At 33.5% G+C, this 18,140-nt stretch overlaps 1 protein-coding gene across 5 annotated transcripts in view; it reads right to left on the reverse strand.

Annotated features, from left to right (window-relative positions):
• FAM227B (family with sequence similarity 227 member B) overlaps positions 1 to 18,140 on the reverse strand; it is a 202,445-nt gene that overhangs the window by 152,234 nt on the left and 32,071 nt on the right. For all 5 annotated transcript variants that reach the window (XM_032343659.1, XM_032343660.1, XM_032343663.1 and 2 more), the window contains 3 exons: positions 17,563 to 17,661; positions 12,906 to 13,007; positions 8,877 to 9,003 (listed from right to left, as the gene is read on the reverse strand). In XM_032343659.1, the coding sequence (XP_032199550.1) occupies positions 8,877 to 9,003; positions 12,906 to 13,007; positions 17,563 to 17,661 (328 nt within the window). The remainder of the gene's footprint in view (positions 1 to 8,876; positions 9,004 to 12,905; positions 13,008 to 17,562; positions 17,662 to 18,140) is intronic.

The following is an 18,140-nucleotide window of genomic DNA, read 5'->3' on the forward strand; positions in this document are numbered from 1 at the left end:
TTGTGGACATTGCTGCTATAAACCTTGGGGTACATGTGCCCCTTTGAATCACTGCTTGTTTCCTTTGGATAAATAACTAGTAGTACGATTGCGAGTTGTAGAGTAGCTCTATTTTGAAATTTTTGAGAAATCTCCATACTGTTTTCCAGAGTAGCTGTACCAGTTTGCATTCCCACCAATAGTCTAAGAGGGTTTCCCTTTCTCTGCATCCTCACCAACATCTGTTGTTTCCTGAGTTGCTAATTTTAGCCACTCTGACCAGTATGCGGGTGGCAGCTTAGATCAGTTTTTATTTGTATTTCTCTGATGATGAATGATGTTGAGCATTTTCTCATGTATCTTTTTTTTTTTTTAAAGATTTTATTTATTTATCAGAGAGAGAGAGGAAGAGAGCGAGCACAGGCAGACAGAATGGCAGGCAGAGGCAGAGGGAGAAGCAGGCTCCCCACTGAGCAAGGAGCCCGATGTGGGACTTGATCCCAGGACGCTGGGATCATGACCTGAGCTGAAGGCAGCTGCTTAACCAACTGAGCCACCCAGGCGTCCCTTTTCTCATGTATCTGTTGGCCATTTGGAAGGCATTCTTTATCTTTAGCCTTGATGATTTTTAATTTCTTATTTTAATGTCAATTTTTACAGTTCTATTGAAATATAATTGACAAAAAATGTTGGTAAGTTTAGGGTATGCAACTGTATTGATTTGATACACTTACATATATTGGAATGATCACTCCATAGACAGTTAAGAGTTCCATCATGTCACATAATTGCCATTCTTTGTTATAGTGGGAATATTTAAAATCTATTCTCTTCGTAACTTTCAGGTATATGATACAGTTTATCAACTACAATCAACATGCTATATATTTTCTCCAGAACCTATTCATCTTATAACTGGAAGTTTGTATGCTTTGATCAATCTCTACCCATTTTCCCCATCCCCTGGCAACCACCAAATTCTTTTCTGTTTCTATGACTTTGGCTTTTTTAGATGCAATATATAAGCGATACCATACAGTATTTGTATGTTTCTGTCTGATTTGTTTTACTTAGTATAATGCATTCAAGGTTCATCCATACGGTTGCAAATGGCAAAACTACCTTCTCTCCTATGGCCAAACAATATTCCATTGTCTGTATAGATCCATCTTCTTTATCCATTCATCCATTGACAGACACCTAGATTGTTTCCATATCCTGGCTGTTGTGAATAATGTGAAATGAACACGGGAGGACAGATATCTCTTTTGGTATGTTTTTATTTCTTTTGGATATATATCCCGAATTCGGATTGTTACATGGTAGCTCTATTTAAAATTTTTAGGAACCTCTCTATTGTTTTCTAATAACAACACCAATTTACTTTCTTACCAACAGTGCACAAGGGTTTGCTATTCTTTACATCCTTGCCAAGACTTACTTTTTGTCTTTTTGGTATGAGCCATTCTGATCGGTATGAGATAAGATCTCATTGTGATTTTCATTTGTATTTCCCTGATGATTAGTGATGTTTAGCATCTTTTCATGTGTCTGTTGGACATCTGTATGTCTTCTTTAGAAAAGTGTCTACACAGTTCCTCTATCCATTTTTAAATTGAATTTTTGTTTGTCTGTTTTTGTTTGCTTGCTAGTCAATTATATGAATTCTTTATATAATTTGGATTTTAACTTTTTATCATATCAGAATATGATTTGCAAATATATTCCATGAGTTGCCTTTTAATTTTGTTGATGGTTTCCTTCACTAGCATAAGATTTTTAGTTTCATGCAGTCCCACTTAATTTCCCCTTTTGTTGCTTGTGTTTCTGGTGTCATAGCCAAAACAATTTTTTTCTAAGATTGATATCAAGGATTTTTCCCCTATATTTTCTTATAGTTTGGCCATTCAGTTCTTATTTTTAAGTCTTTAATCTTGAGTTAATTTTTTGTGAGTGGTATTAAAAAGTCCAATTTGGGGGCACCTGGGTGGCTCAGTGGGTTAAAGCTTCTGCCTGTGGCGGCTCAGGGCATGATCTCAGGGTCCTGGTATCAAGCCTCACAACATTGGGCTCTCTGCTCAGCAGGCTCCCTGCTGAGCAGAGAGCCTGCTTCATCCTCTCTCTCTGACTGCCTCTGCCTACTTGTGTTCTCTGTCTGTCTAATAAATAAATAAAATCTTTAAAAATAAATAAATAGTCCAATTTCATTTTTCTACATGTGGTTATCCAGTTTAACCATCACCATTTATGGAAGAGAGTATTAGTTGACTGTATTTGTGAGGGTTTATTTCTGGGCTTTGGATTCTATTCCATGGGTCTATGTCTATTTTTATGGCAGTACCATATCATTTTGATTACTGGAGCTTTGTAGTGTAATTTAAAATCAAGAAGTCTAATGCTTCCAGCTTTGATATTTCTCTGGATTTCTTTGGCTATCCAGAGGTTCTTTTGTGATTCCATACAAATTTTAAGGTTGTTTTTTCTATTTCTGTGAAGAATGTCATTGGAATTTTGATAGGAAATATACTGAATCTATGGATGGCTTCATATAGTATGGACATTAACAAAATCAATTCTTTCAATCCATGAACACAGGATACCTTTCCATTTGTTTGTGTCTTCTTCAATTTCTTTCATCAAAATCTTGTAGTTTTCAATATACAGCTCTTTAATTTCCTTGACTGAATTTATTCCTAAGTACTTTATTGTTATTTAAGCTATTGTGAATGGGATTGTTTTCTTTACTATTTCAGATATTTTATTGTTAGTATAGAGAAATGCATCTGATTTTGTATAGTGATTTTGTACCCTGAAACATTGCTGAATTCACTGATTAGTTCTAACAGTTTTTTGGTGGAGTCTTGAGGTTTTTCTATACAAAGCCATAACTGAGATATTGAGTGTTCAGCTCCAGACCACTGCAATAAAGTGAATATCAGAATAAAACAAGTTGAATGAATTTTTTGGTTTCACAATGGCTATAAAAAGTCATGTTTACCCTATGCTATAGTCTATTAAATGTATTATATAGCATTATGCCTAATTTAATATACACACTTTAATTTAAAAACTTTGGTTAAAAATGTTATTACCTAAGCTTTCAATGAGTTGTAATCACTAATCACAGATCACCATGCCAAATGTAATAATGAGAAAGTCTGAAATTTTGTGAGAATTACCAAATTCTCATGGAGACATGAGGTAAGCAAAAGAGAAAATGGCACTGACAAGCTTGCTTGATGAAGGGTTACCACAAACTTTCAATTTGTTAAAAAAAAAAAATGCCACATCTGTGAAGCACAATAAAATGAGGTATGCCTATAGAAGATTATATCATCTACAAAAAAGGAAATTTTTCTTTTATCTTTCCCTTTTGGATGCATTTTACTTAGGTTTTTTTTTTTTTTTTTTTCCTCCTTTCCTGATTGCTTTGGCTAGAACTTCCAACACTCTGTTAAATAGGAATGGTAAGAATGGATACCTTTGTCTTGTTCCTCATCTTAGAGGAAAAGCTTTTCAGTCTTTCACCACTGAATTTGTTAGCTATGGGCTTGTCATAGATGGACTTTATTATGTTAAGGTATGTTCCCTCTATACCCAATGTGTAGAGTGTTTTTGACATGAAAGGATTTGTAATTTCTCAAGCACTTTTTTCTGCATCTGTTGAGATGATTATGTGGTTTTTCTCCCTCATTTTATTAATATGGTGTATAACATTTGTTGATTTGCATATGTGGAATCATCCAGCATCTTAGAGATAAAACCTGCTTGTTCCTGGTTTATGATCCTTTTAATGTGTTGTTGAATTTGGTTTCTAATATTTTATTGAGAATATTTGCATCTATATTCATTAGGGATATTGGTCTGTAGTTGTCTTGTAGTGTCCTTATCTGTCTTTAGTATCAGGGTAAAGTTGCCCTCAGAAAATGAGTTTGGGAGTTTGGTTTTTTTGGAAGAGTTCTAGAAGGATTGACATTCTTATTTACATGTTTGGTATAATTCACCAATGGGACCATATGGTCCTGGGCTATACTTTCTTGGGTGGTTTTTAAATACTGATTTTATTCTCCTTACTATTATTGGTCTGTTACTATTTTTCTATTTCTTCATGATTAAGTCTGGAGGAATTTTATGTTTCTAGGAATTTATCCATTTCTTCTAGGTTGTCCAATTTTTTTGGTATATAATTGTTCACAGTGGTCTCTTTGGATCCTTTGTATTTCTGTGGTATCAGTTGTAATATATTATCTTTCATTTTTATTTATTTGAGTCCTTCTTTTTCTTCTTCTAGCTAAAGATTTGTCAATTTTACATTTCAAAAAAACAGCTATTAGTTTCATTGATTTTTTTTTCTATTGTCTTTCTGATCTCTATTTCATTTACTTATGCTCTGATCTTTCTTATTTCCTTCCTTCTGTTAACTTTGGGTTCAGTTTGTACTTCTTTTTCTAGTTCTTTGAGGTATAAAGTTAGGCTGTATGTTTGAAGTCTTTCTTTTTTCTTAATGTAGGTAATTATTACTATAAACTTCCTCTTTAAGATGGGTTTGGCAGAATACCATAGTTTTGGATATGTTGTATTTCCATTTTCATTTGTTTCAAGATATTTTTAAATTTTTCTTTTGATTGATTCTTTGACCCACTCATTGTTCCAGAGTGTGTTGTTTAATTTGTGCATATTTGTGATTTTCTAACTTTCTTCCTGTTATTGATTTCTATGTATTTTGATTGGATTATATGATTAGAGTAATTATAGTTAAGTAAGGATTTACTGATGTCGTCTAATTGTTTTATGGCATCTTTGTGGCTGCTTTGTTCCATTCTTTCTCTTTGCTTCCTTCGTGAATTGATGATTTTCCATAATGGCTTGCTTTGATTTCCCTCTCTTTACCTCTCATGAATTTGCTTAGGTTTTGCTTTGTGGTTACTGTGAGGGTTACATAAAACATATAAGTCTATTTTCTGCTTATAATTTAACTTTGACTGCATACCCAAACTACTCTTCTCCTCCCCCTCTTTTATGTTTTTGGTGTCACTGTTTACATCCTTTTATATTGTCTCTCCATGAAGAAATTATTATAGCTATCAATATTTTTAATATTTTTGTCTTTTAACTTTCATACTGGAATTAAGTGGTTAACATACTACCATTCTACAGTATTAGAATATTCTGAATCTAACTACATGCTTAACTTTGCCAGTGTGTTGCATATTTTTATAAAATTTTTTGTTATTAATTAGTGCTCTTTCATTTCACCTTGAAGAACGCCTTTCAGTACTTCTTGTAAGGCAGTTCTGGTGAATTCCTTAGCTTTTGTTTGTTAGAGAAAATATCTTACCTTCATTTTTTAAAAAAATATCCCCTTTTATTTTACAAATTCTGTCATCTTTTTTTCTTTTTTCTTTTATTTTATTTTATTTTATTTCTTTTCAGTGTTCCAGAATTCATTGCTTATGCACCACACCCAGTGCTTCATGCAATACACGCCCTCCATAATACCCACCACCAGGATCACCCAACCCCCACCCCCACTCCCCTCTGAAACCCTCAGTTTGTTTCTCAGAGTTCACAGTCTTTCATGGGTTATCTCCCCCTCCAATTTCCCCCAACTCACTTCTCTTCTCCTTCTCCCAGTGTCCTCCATGTTATTCCTTATGCTCCACAAGTAAGTGAAACCATATGATAATTGATTCTTTCTGCTTGACTTATTTCACTCAACATAATCTCCTCCAGTCCTGTCCATGTTGACACAAAAGCTGGGTATTCATCCTCTCTGATGGAGGCATAATACTCCATTGTATATGTGAACAGTATCTTCTTTATCCATTCGTCTGTTGAAGAGCAACTTGGTTCTTTCCACAGTTTGGCGTCTCTGGCCATTGCTGCTATGAACATTGGAGTACAGGTGGCCCTTCTTTTCACTACTTCTGTATCTCTGGGGTAAATACCCAGGAGTGCAATTGAGGGTCATAGGGAAGCTCTATTTTTAATTTCTTAAGGAATCACCATACTGTTTTCCAAAGTGGCTGCACTAACTTGCATTCCTACCAACAGCATAAGAGGGTTCCCCTTTCTCCACATCCTTTCCAACACTTATTGTTTACTCTCTTGTTAATTTTTGCCATTCTAACTGGTGTAAGGTGGTATCTCAATGTGGTTTTGATTTGAATCTCCCTGATGGCTAATGATGATGAACATTTTTTCATGTGTCTGTTAGCCATTTGTATGTCTTCTTTGGACAAGGTTCTGTTCATGTCTTCTGCCCATTTTTTGAAGTGATTATCTGTTTTGTGTCTGTTGAGTTTGAGGAGTTCTTTATAGATCTTGGATATCAGCCTTTTGTCTGTAGTGTCATTTGTGAATATCTTCTCCCAATCTGTGGGTTGCCTCTTTGTTTTGTTGACTGTTTCCTTTGCTGTGCAGAAGCTTTTGATCTTGATGAAGTCCCAAAAGTTCATTTTTGCTTTTGTTTCCTTTTCCTTTGCCTTTACCACATCTTGAAAGAAGTTTCTATGGCCGATGTTGAAGAGGTTACTGCCTATGTCCTCCTCTAGGATTCTGATGGATTCCTGCCTCATGTTGAGGTCTTTTATCCATTTTGAGTTTATCTTTGTGTACAGTGTAAGAGAATGGTCGAGTTTCATTCTTCTACATATAGATGTCCAGTTTTCCCAGCACCATTTATTGAAGAGACTGTCTTTTTTCCACTATATATTTTTTTCCTGCTTTGTCAAAGGTTATTTGACCATAGAGTTGAGGGTCCATATCTGGGCTCTCTACTTTGTTCCACTGGTCTATGTGTTTGTTTTTGTGCTGGTACCATGCTGTCTTGGTGATCACAGCTTTGTAGTAAAGCTTGAAATCAGGCAACGTGATGCCCCTGGTTTTGTTTTTCTTTTTTAACATTTCCTTAGCAATTTGGGATCTCTTCTAGTTCCATACAAGTTTTAAGATTATTTGTTCCAGCTCTTTGAAAAATGCCAGTGGAATTTTGATTGGGATGGCATTGAAAATATATAGATTGTTCTAGGCAATATAGACATTTTAACAATATTTATTCTTCCAATCCATGAGCATGGAATGGTCCTCCATCTTTTTGTGTCTTCTTCAATTTCTTTCATGAGCGTTCTATAGTTCCTCGAGTACAGATCCTTTACTCTTTGGTTAGGTTTATTCCCAGCTTATGGTTTATAAGCTTTATGGTTATAGCTTATGGTTCTTGGTGCTATAGTAAATGGGACCGATTCTCTCATTTCCCTCTCAATGTTTTCATTGTTAGTGTATAAGAAAGCAACTGATTTCAATAAATTGATTTTGTATCCTGCCACATTACTGAATTGCTGTATGAGTTCTGGTAGTTTGGGGGTAGAGTCTTCACCTTCACTTTTGGTGGATGCATTTGCTTGTTAAAGTATTTTTGTTATTTTTTTCTTTTTAGTTTTTTTGTTTTTGTTTTTGTTTTTTATTTCTTATCTGAAGCTGATGAGCCATTGCTAGCTTTGAAGATGGAAGAGGGTGATGGAATTAAAGAATGTACACAGCTTCTAAAGGCTTCAAAAAAATTTCTTCCACAAAACCTGTAGAAAAAACACAGCTCTGCTAAATCTTGATTTTAGCCTAGTGAGACTCATTTTGGATTTCTGACTTCTAGGAGTGTAAGATAATACAGTGTGTTGTTTTAAACAGCTAAGTGCTAATTTTGTTACAGCAGCAAAAGGAAACTAATAGAGTCTCTAGTGATCTGTTTTCTTACTGTGTGTAAGAAATTATGGTAATAAAAATTTTGTTGGTGAAAAATGAAACAAAAATGAAAGCCAATGATAATGTAAGTAATGGAACTGCGTATGTAATGTACAGACAGATAAAGCCAATGAGTAATTACCTAATAAAGGTAATTACTTTATCACCTAATAGTGATTACTTTATCCTGAAAAAGAAGTTTTTGGTACATTAAGAAGGAGAATGCTGAATTTGGCATTTTAGATCTACAATATAAAGCTTTCCGCTAAGAAAGAAACAAGAGAACAAGAAATAAGAAAAACATGTCTTATAAAATTCTTTCAACAAGTGCTCTAGCCAGTGCAAATAGACACAAGTGAGAGATAAAATGTAGTAAAAGTCAAAAAGGTCATTTATGAGGATAGACTCAGGAAACATTTGACTCTTGATGGATATGCAATATGGGAAAAAGCATGGGAAAGAAACCTGTAAAAACATATTCATGATTAAAAAAAATCATAGCGACTCTCATGTAGCCTTAGTTTTCCACTTAACTTTTTGCCAATGCATACCAAGAAAGCCTGATGCGGGGCTTGATGCCAGGACCAGGACCATGACCTGAGCTGAAGGCAGAGGCTTCAACCCACTGAGCCACCCAGGTGCCCCTTTAATTTCAGTTAGTTAACATACAGTGTAATATTAGTTTCAGGTGTATAATCCAACAATTCCACACATATAAATTAAAAAAAAAAAGATAGGCAATTATCATATGGTTTCACTTATTTGTGGAGCATAACAAATAGCATCGAGGACATGGGGAGATAGAGAGGAGAAGGGAGTTGGGGGAAATTGGAAGGAGAGGTGAACCATGAGAGACTATGGACTCTGAAAAACAATCTGAGGGTTTTGAAGGGGTGGGGAGTGGGAGGTCGGGGTACCAGGTGGTGGGTATTATAGAGGGCATGGATTGCATGGAGCACTGGGTGTGGTGCAAAAATAATGACTACTGTTATGCTGAAAATAAATAAAAAATAAATTTAAAAAAATATAGGCATCAATATGGCATGTTTTATAAGGCAGAGAATTACCATTTTTTTTAGCTGGAGTAAGCAAGATACTGTATACAAAAAGTTTTATTTATCAAAATAATGATCAATATGTAAATGATTTACTCATACCTGACAACCAAAGAAAAATGTTATTCCCTAGTTCTTCTTTAAATTCATCATTAAAAAGATTACTGGATTCTGGAAATGCTTCCTGGAATGTTGCATAGATGGCCTGTGACAAACAATCAGGATACACCTACCCAAAATAGAGTCATATTAGAATAATTTTATATTTTATGTAGTATATGTAAACTACTAAAGAAATGATTATTAAGTTTGTGAAATATACAGGTCCCTTTTTTCTCATAGCTTGTGTTTGGCCACTTATAACTTTTTTGTACCTCTAATTGAGGGACATGAACAAAGAAGAGTTGGGAATAAAGTCAGTTTAGCTATTTGTTGGCATTTTAGAAAATTTAATTTGGATAAAAAGATGAAGTTAACAGTTAAGATAAAGTCTGATGATTCTATTTTAAGTTTTATTATTTATTTCATTTAGAAAATTTAATTTGGGTAAAGGATGAAGTTAACAAGAGTAGGCTTGATGGTTATATTTTAAGATAAAGTTTGATGATTATTTATTCCATTTAGCCTCGGTATTGTTAGGCTCTTTTAGAAAATGACACATATAGGTCATTATAATAAAAAATATATTTATGCATTTTTAAACTAAACTATAATTGGCATATAACTCTGTAAGTTTAAGGTACACAACATGTTGATACATGTTACATATTGCAATATGATTACCACCATAGCATTAACTAACACCTCCATCACCTTACATAATTATCATTCTGTGTGTGTGTGTGTGTGTGTGTGTGTGAGAAGAGTAGCAAGCATATATTTAAACAACTGAAGTCTGTTTAGGTAAATTAATATATTGAAATTATTAGTGTATTGTTTACATATGAAAACTATGATCAGATATCAACAAATATATGGTTCTACCATTATTCTATTAAACATAAAGTCCCTAAACTACTAAACTCCTCTTAGGAAGGGACTAAACATAAAAGTTACAATTTTTATATTAAATTTTTTAAAAGATTTTATTTATTTATTTGACAGAGAGAGAGAGATTACAAGTAGGCAGAGAGGCAGGCAGAGAGAGAGAGAGAGGAGGAAGCAGGCTCCCTGCTGAGCAGAGAGCCCAATGTGGGACTCGATCCCAGGACCCTGAGATCATAACCTGAGCCAAAGGCAGCGGCTTAACCCACTGAGCCACCCAGGCGCCCTATATTAAATTTTTTAAAAAATTTTATTTATTATTCTGGTACTTGGCAACCAAATAAATACCTAAAAACACATTCAGTCCTTAATATTAAATGTAAAACTTTGTAATCTAAGTGTCCCTTAGAGGTCACTGTCTTTGCAGTGTGTAAATGTTCATTTATACAGCAAAAGGGCTTCACAGATTTTGTTAAGTTAAAGATCTTAATATGGGAAGATTATATTGGATTATCCAGTGGGTCTTCATGGCAATCACAAGTGTCCTTGTAAGAGGAAGGCTATGGAAATTTTTACTACAGAAGAGAAGAAGGCAATGAGATGGTAGAAAAAGAAATTAGAGCAATACAACCAGAATCCAGAGAATGCTGTCAGTCACCAGAAGCTAGAAGAGATTAATAAATGGAGGGCCTCTTAAAGAAACTGGCCCTGTTGATACCTTGATTTTAGCCCCCAAGGACTCATTTTGGACTTGTGGCCTCTATAGCACTAAAACAATGAATTTTTCTTGTCTTGAAAGTCACTAAATTTGTGATAATTTGTTATAGCAACAACAAGAAACTAAAACTCATCTACTCCAAGTGGCAAGTGATAATATTTGCTGATAAGTGATAATATTCTTTGAATAACTCCATGATTTTTATTTATTTATTTATTTATTTTGGTGGTAGTTGCGGTGGGGGGGAATGCTTTCACATATTTGTGTATTAATTTTATTGAAATGAATCATGCCAGAAATAATCACGTATTTTGGGATAAAAATCATAGTGACATTCATTTAAAATTAAAAGGTTGAACAAGCTGAAAAGGGGAACTTCTTTAAGTTTTCTGTGAATATCTCATCTTCATGATTAAGGACCAAGTATCAAATTGTGTTGGGAAAATTTCTGAAGGTCTATCATTGTATGACACTGGAAGAAAAGGAAGTAAAAGTCATACTAAATCTGTTTAGATTCAGCTAATTTGTACTGAATAGTGGGACATGACAGTGACTTTTTGATTCTTAAAAATTAATAAATTCCTCTTTGTTAGGTAAGGTAAATCAGATGAACAAGCAGTAACAAAATCCTGACTTATTTGAATGAGTGAAATATAATGGAAATTGGTCAACAGGAGATAAGACTTTATTTCTACTAAAACAGCTCTGGAGGAGATAGACGTATAGGCAGATGTCTTCATTCTCAAGCACAGACACAGAAAGGGAGTATTAAAAGAAGACTGAACCCAAGCCAAGTGGTCAAATCACCTATATGTACATTTTATTTGTTCTGAAAAAGGTTTTGAATCTTGATTAAATAACTTCTTATTTCCCCTCAGAAAAAGCCACAAAAAAATAGGGATCCAGAAAAAAACCAAGTCATGATTTGAGAAAAGTTATAAATATAATATCTATCAAAAGGTATATCCATCCCAGGAGAGAACATTTGGACAAAAAGATATGCAGTGGTGCCAGTACTTTCTTTGCCCTGTTAAATAGGCCTGTTATCCTTTTCTCAAGAGCATTATGTTAAAGAATGCTTGATGTCATCAAACCATGTAGGTAGACAAGGCTCACCTACCACAAAAGGATAGAAAATTGAAAGATCATGGATAAGAGAAGTATTTGTTTTTGTCATTTTTAGACAATTTGCCCCAAATCCTAACCATTAACTAACTTTTACATGGAAATAAAAAATATTTTAATATTAGCAGAGAAAATCCAAGTCCGTCTTTCAGAACACCACTGTTCTATAAAATGACAATTCATGAATCACAGTCATAATCAACCTCTTCCAGCTATGGAACTGAGAGACCAAATGTGTTGCCCAAGGTCACCCAGGTAATTAGCAGATTCTGGACATTAGACCAAGTCTCCTTATTCCCCATCGACTATTGGTTTCCTTTTTTTTTACTGGTTTCCTTTTATAGACACTGCATGCATATGGCTGTGAGTAAGAAAGATAGGTGAAGACTGAAAATTATGTTTTCATTGGGAAGGACATTTTACTGTTTTTAAGTTTTACTGCTCTACCCATGAAAACAGTTATCAACTCCAAAATATGAATGTATTTCTGATTTACAGATGTCAACAGAACAAAGTAAAAGTGACTTCTGCTTTGAGGTGCTGGATATTTAAATTTACAAGTATCTAATGAAATTCCTATACATTTTCATTTCACATTACTGAAGGACACAAATTATTTTAATCAATCCTATTCACTAGCTATTATAATAACAAAAATATAAAACAAACATTTGATTATAAATATGTCTGTTTTCATTTACTGTAACAGGTACTTAGTCCTTACATATAACATAAACCTCTCAAATCCTCTTAAACAGAACAGAGATACATTATAAGTAAAAGAAAAATGATAATTTTATAGGTAAACAGAAAAAAATAAAGAATATACACAGAATAAGACAGTAGTTTTCAAATTACCAATATGCAAAAAAAAAAAATCTATACCACATTAAGGAAATTCTGTAAGACTTCAAGGCAAAGGAATACAATAAAATGAAGGGGGAGGGGTGCCTGGGTGGCTCAGTGGGTTAAATCTCTGCCTTCAGCTCAGGTCATGAATTGAGCCCCGCATCGAGCCCCGCATTGGGCTCTCCGCTCAGCGAGAAGTCTGCTTCTCTTCCTCTCTCTCTGCCTACTTGTGATCTCTGTCTGTCAAATAAATAAATAAAATCTTTAAAAATAAAATAAAATAAAATGAAGGGGGAAAGTAACTTTTAAAACATTATAAATACTTTATAAACTTCAGGAAATTTGCTTTCAAAGTAACAAAATATGTTCTAATAGATATTTTAATAAAATAACTATTTTTAAATTTTCATTTGCTCTAAAAATGCTTTGTGTAACCAGTTAATTTCTATGTTTACCTGAAGGAATGCATCTTTTCGACTTGCAGGGATGTTCATGAAAAGTATCACATAACTTTCTGAAATTCTGTCAAACAAGGAATCTTGATTCTCTCTGTCAGGCTTAAAAATAAAACGTTTTCTGAAATTAAAAGCACTAATATTATAATTTTAAATTGGAATTTGTATGCATAATGTAATTTTATTTATTCTTACAAGGCAGATCAGTGAGAATGAGTATGGGTTTGGTATCATGCAGACCTGAATTTGAACACTGGCATTGTTATTCATTAGTTTCCTTACCCTGGGCTAATCAGTCCTAGTTTCCTCATCTGTCAAATGTATATAAAATATATATACCTTAAAGTAGCATAGTAAAATAATGACAAGAATCATGTTTAGTTTGATTTTGTCTTTCAGGCACACAGAAAGCCTACACACATTTGATGAGTTAATGAAGGTTCCTGCATTAAAGCTTGCATGTAGAGGCAATCAATGACTATTACTTTCTTTTGTCCTATATCTACTCCAAGTTACTATCAGTAACTCAGTGTGAAATTAAAGCAGTTACTAGGATGAGACAATCACAGTCAGAACTAGTAAAATTGTGACACAATGGCTAACCTAAAACACAGTAAATATGTTGTAAGAAGAAAGAAATGTATAGATAATAATAATCTCAATATTATAGTCAAATCCTGATAGGATGAACTTGGGAAGATGGTGCAGTAGGGAGCTCCTTCTTTGTTTTTCAGTTTTTCCTTTCATTAGTTGCCTCTCTGATCTTTATTATTTCCTTTCTTCTGCTTATTTTGGATTTCTTTTACTCCTCTTTTTCTAGTTTCTTATGATAAAAGGTGAGGTCATAGTTTTTGAGAACTTATTTGTAATATATTATTTCTAATATAGTTATTTTAATCCTCTAAACTTCTAAATACTGTTTTGAGTTACATCCCACAAACTTTATTTTATTTTTTAAAGATAATTATTGATTTGAAAGAGAGAAAGTGTGAGTGCATGAGTAGTGGGGGAGGGGCAGAGGGAGAAGCAGACTCCCCACTGAGCAGGGACCCTGATGTAGGGCTTGATCCCAGGATCCAGAGATCATGACCTCAGCCAAAGGCAGATGCTTAACTGGCTGAGCTACCCAAGCAACCCAAATCCCCCAAATTTTAAGTATATTTTCATTAAATTCAAAAATACTTTCTAATTTCTCTATTGATTTCTGGTTTGACCTACAGATATTGAAAAATGTGTTATTTAGTTTCCAAATATTTGAGGATTTTCTGGATAGCTTTTTGTTACTCATTTATGATATGATTCCATTTTGGTCTGAAAACATACTGTTTGATAATTGTTTTAAATTTATTAGGATGTTTTCCTAGCCCAGAAAGTAGCTGATAAATGTTTAATGTGTACTGTTGTTGCTGAAAGGAATATTTAATAAATGTCAAATTTGATCAGTTAATCTGGTTGACAGTGTTGCTCAAGTCTTCTATATCATTACCGATTTTCTGTACAGTCTACCAATTATTGAGAATGAGGTTTTGAAACACCTCAGTATACTTATTAATTTCATTTGCCCTTGAAGTTTTAAGTTTTTATTAAACATGTTTCAAAGCATTTTTATTAGGTGCACATATATTCAGGATTGTTATATTGAGGAATCAACCTTTTTTACCATCATACAGTTACTCTTTTTCCCCCTGGTAACATTCTTTGCTTTGAAATCTAAACTATATGATAAGTTCAAAAAAGTTGTAATTTTATAGGTTATATCACTTTTCTTTGTTGTTACATGGGTGGAAATGATGTGTTTTCCAGCTTTCTGAATCTTTTTGGGAGCCCAAGTCCCAAGGATAATTTTTAAACATTAAGCATATGGAAATATCATTACCAAAGTTCTTCTAGTCAAACATCATTAGGGAAACTTTTGTCATTAGCCTATCAATTGATCAGCAATTTTTGGAATAATTTTTGTTCTATTAATATAGTAATAATAGTAATAATAATGATGATGGTGATGATATGTTCATTGAACACTTACTATATATATATCCCCATATAAACAAACAAATTTACATGCACTTTCTCATTTAACCCAGAAAACATGTAAATTAGGTGATTTTTTTTTTAATCTTATGATAGATTTAGAGAGGTAAATAACTATTCTAGGTCACAACATTTACTAAGTGCATAAACTTGTTTTTGAAAGCCAGATCTCTTAACTCTATTTTATTGATTCCCATATTACATTTATATACTATTTCACAGTTTACTGGGTATCTTCTTCTTCTTCTCCTTTTTTTTTTTTTGTGTGTGTGTGTGTCTTCTTATTTGTATCACTTTTAATACAGCAACCTTAGAGGGAAAAAAAAGCAGGGTATGTTTTATTTTCTACCTGCTTTGTTTTTTAGAGATGAGATAAGTGATGCTCAGAGATATTTTTTGACTAGCCCAAACTCTTAAAAATAACTATTTGGGAAAACTAGATTTAAAATTCTAGTTTTCTGGATCCAAGTTCAGTATTTTTTTCTACTAGACCAGGTTACCACTAAATCATGGGCAATAAACAAGGAAAATTTGGTTTTCTATTAATCATATAACAATTACTGAAATAAGTTAAAGCCACCACACTGAAGCATGCTATATTCTAGAGTATGATTATATATATTTTCATATTATACTCCAGGTAACTAAATTGAACAAATGGTTCATGGGTTTACCATATTCCAGGTATAAAATCAGTACTATTTATCCTTCCAAAGTAGATAGAATTTATGTATTTTGCATCCATTTTAACATATTTATATATATCATATATATTTAACAATAAACCCTCTTAGAAATAAAATAAGAGTTTATTGAACTAAACAGATGAAAGAAGAACTGTTCTAGTTAAATCATGGAGAGTTTGCTTCAATTTGCCCCCTTTAGTTTCCAAAGAACACTAGCAGAACACTGCCCAGCCAAATATATTGGTTCTCAAAACATGACAAAAATCAGGACCCTAGAAATCTTAGTAAATTATAATGTTTTAAAATTATTACTAAATTATTACATTTTAACTTCAGAAAGCTAGTTTCTAGAGAATAGTTTGATTAAAGATAAAAAAAATTCTAGGGGCACCTAGGTAACCCAGTTAAGCATCCAACTCTTAATCTCAGCTCAAGTCTTGATCTCAAGGTTATGAGTTCAAGGTACACATTGGGCTCCCTACTGGGCATGGAGCCCAATTAAAAAAAAAAAAGAAATGATAAAAAATTCTAATTCCTTGTTATTGCAAAAATAATCTTATAAATGTAGTTAGTGAGTTGTTCATATTTTTGTGTTAAGTCTGTTTATTCAAAACAATAAAATACTATAATATCCTGACAAGACAATAACTAGAACACTTCTAGATTATGTTTCTTTCAAAAAACTTGTTATAGGGGCGCCTGGGTGGCTCAGTGGGTTAAGCTGCTGCCTTCGGCTCAGGTCATGATCTCAGGGTCCTGGGATCGAGTCCCGCATTGGGCTCTCTGCTCAGCAGGGAGCCTGCTTCCCTTCCTCTCTCTCTGCCTGCCTCTCCGTCTACTTGTGATTTCTCTCTGTCAAATAAATAAATAAAATCTTTAAAAAAATTAAAAAAAAACTTGTTATATATAATCTCAACAGACTTAAGTGGGAATGTAATGTTTCTCTGTCTTCCTGGGAAAGCATAAATTCAAGACTCATATCTAGAGAAAGAAATTTCAGGTAATGTAATTCCTGATTTCACAAATTTCCCTCAGTAATTATCTTTTTATTACTGATATGCCATTTCCTATGCATCATCCAGAGCTCCTAACAATACCAGAAATATAGGACAGAGATTCTTAACCTAGAGTAATTCTAACCTATAGTTTATCCTAACATAAAGCACTAACTGAATGGTTTGTATGTAAAACTGGTTAACACCCAATTTCTTCATGGTGTAAAATTCCTGTGACAATCCATAAGCAGGTTTGTGTGAGTAATTTGAGCTGGAGAAGGTGGAGAGTCGAGTCCATTTTCAGTCTTCCTTGATGGGGTGGCACACCTTCTTAAAGCTTAAGACCGTGATCCCTGGGGTTGATCTTATCTTCCACTCTTCCAGATCCAGAAGTCACACAATGGTATTCACCACTTTTTCCAGGCTCACATATTCTCTAACATGAGACTCGTGTGCTTATTGTTTCCCAGAGACCTTTCCCAAATATCAAGATGTCTTTCTCTTCTTAATGCTAATTAATTTCTCCTCTTAATGCTAATTCTTTTTGAATCAAGTAAAGGCCCTCTCTTCATCGGCTCCATAGACTATTTTCCAAATGAAACCACCTTCAGTGTCACTGATTTGCAGTGGGTTTTCATTAGCTGTTTTTCAGCACATTATAGTACTAAATTAAGCTACAACTTTATTATTCATTACACTGCTTGATTTCACTGATCTTTCTCTGACTAATGAAGACTCAGATCACTGAAATCCATATTAAAGTTTTAACTCCTCTGAAAAGACTCTAGATTTTGAATAGGATTTCTAACATGTATAGAATACTAAAAATCCAAGTTCTATGAAAAGATCTAGAAAAATATTTTTTTGTACCAGTGCCATCTCTACTAAAAAATTAACTGTGCCCCAAATCAACTTAAGAAATAAGTTTAAAAAATAACATCATACCTTAAATTTATGCAGAAACCACCACCAAAAGGAATCATGTAAAAGAGCAACAGAGGCTTCTGAGAGAAAATGGGTCTTCCAGATTTTGAAAACATTTTCCTATGGAAAAAAAGATGCACGGAGGTCAAATTAAAATCCATTATAAGGGGCACCTGAGTGGCTCAGTGGGTTAAAGCCTCTGCTTTCGGCTCAGGTCATTATCCCAGAGTCCTGGGATAGAGCCCCACTTCGGGCTCTCTGCTCAGTAGGGAGCCTGCTTCCCTTCCTCTCTACCTGCCTCTGCCTACTTGTGATCTCTCTCTGTCAAATAAATAAAATCTTAAAAAAAAAATCCATTATAAAACATGTTAATGCATATAGGCTTTATGAAGAATATGTATTCAGTGGTTATAGACTAGCATTTTTCAAAATAAATTTAATTGTGCCATATATGTAAAATTAAATTTTCTAGTAGCCACTTTATAAAAAAATAAAAGGTGAAATTAATTTTAATGACATATTTTAATCAATCAAATATACTTAAAATGTTATCATTTCAACATATGGGCATTAAATTTTAAATTTTTTCTTTTTTTTTT

The sequence above is a fragment of the Mustela erminea genome, chromosome 5 (assembly GCF_009829155.1).
Source record: "Mustela erminea isolate mMusErm1 chromosome 5, mMusErm1.Pri, whole genome shotgun sequence".
NCBI classification, from domain to species: domain Eukaryota; kingdom Metazoa; phylum Chordata; class Mammalia; order Carnivora; family Mustelidae; genus Mustela; species Mustela erminea.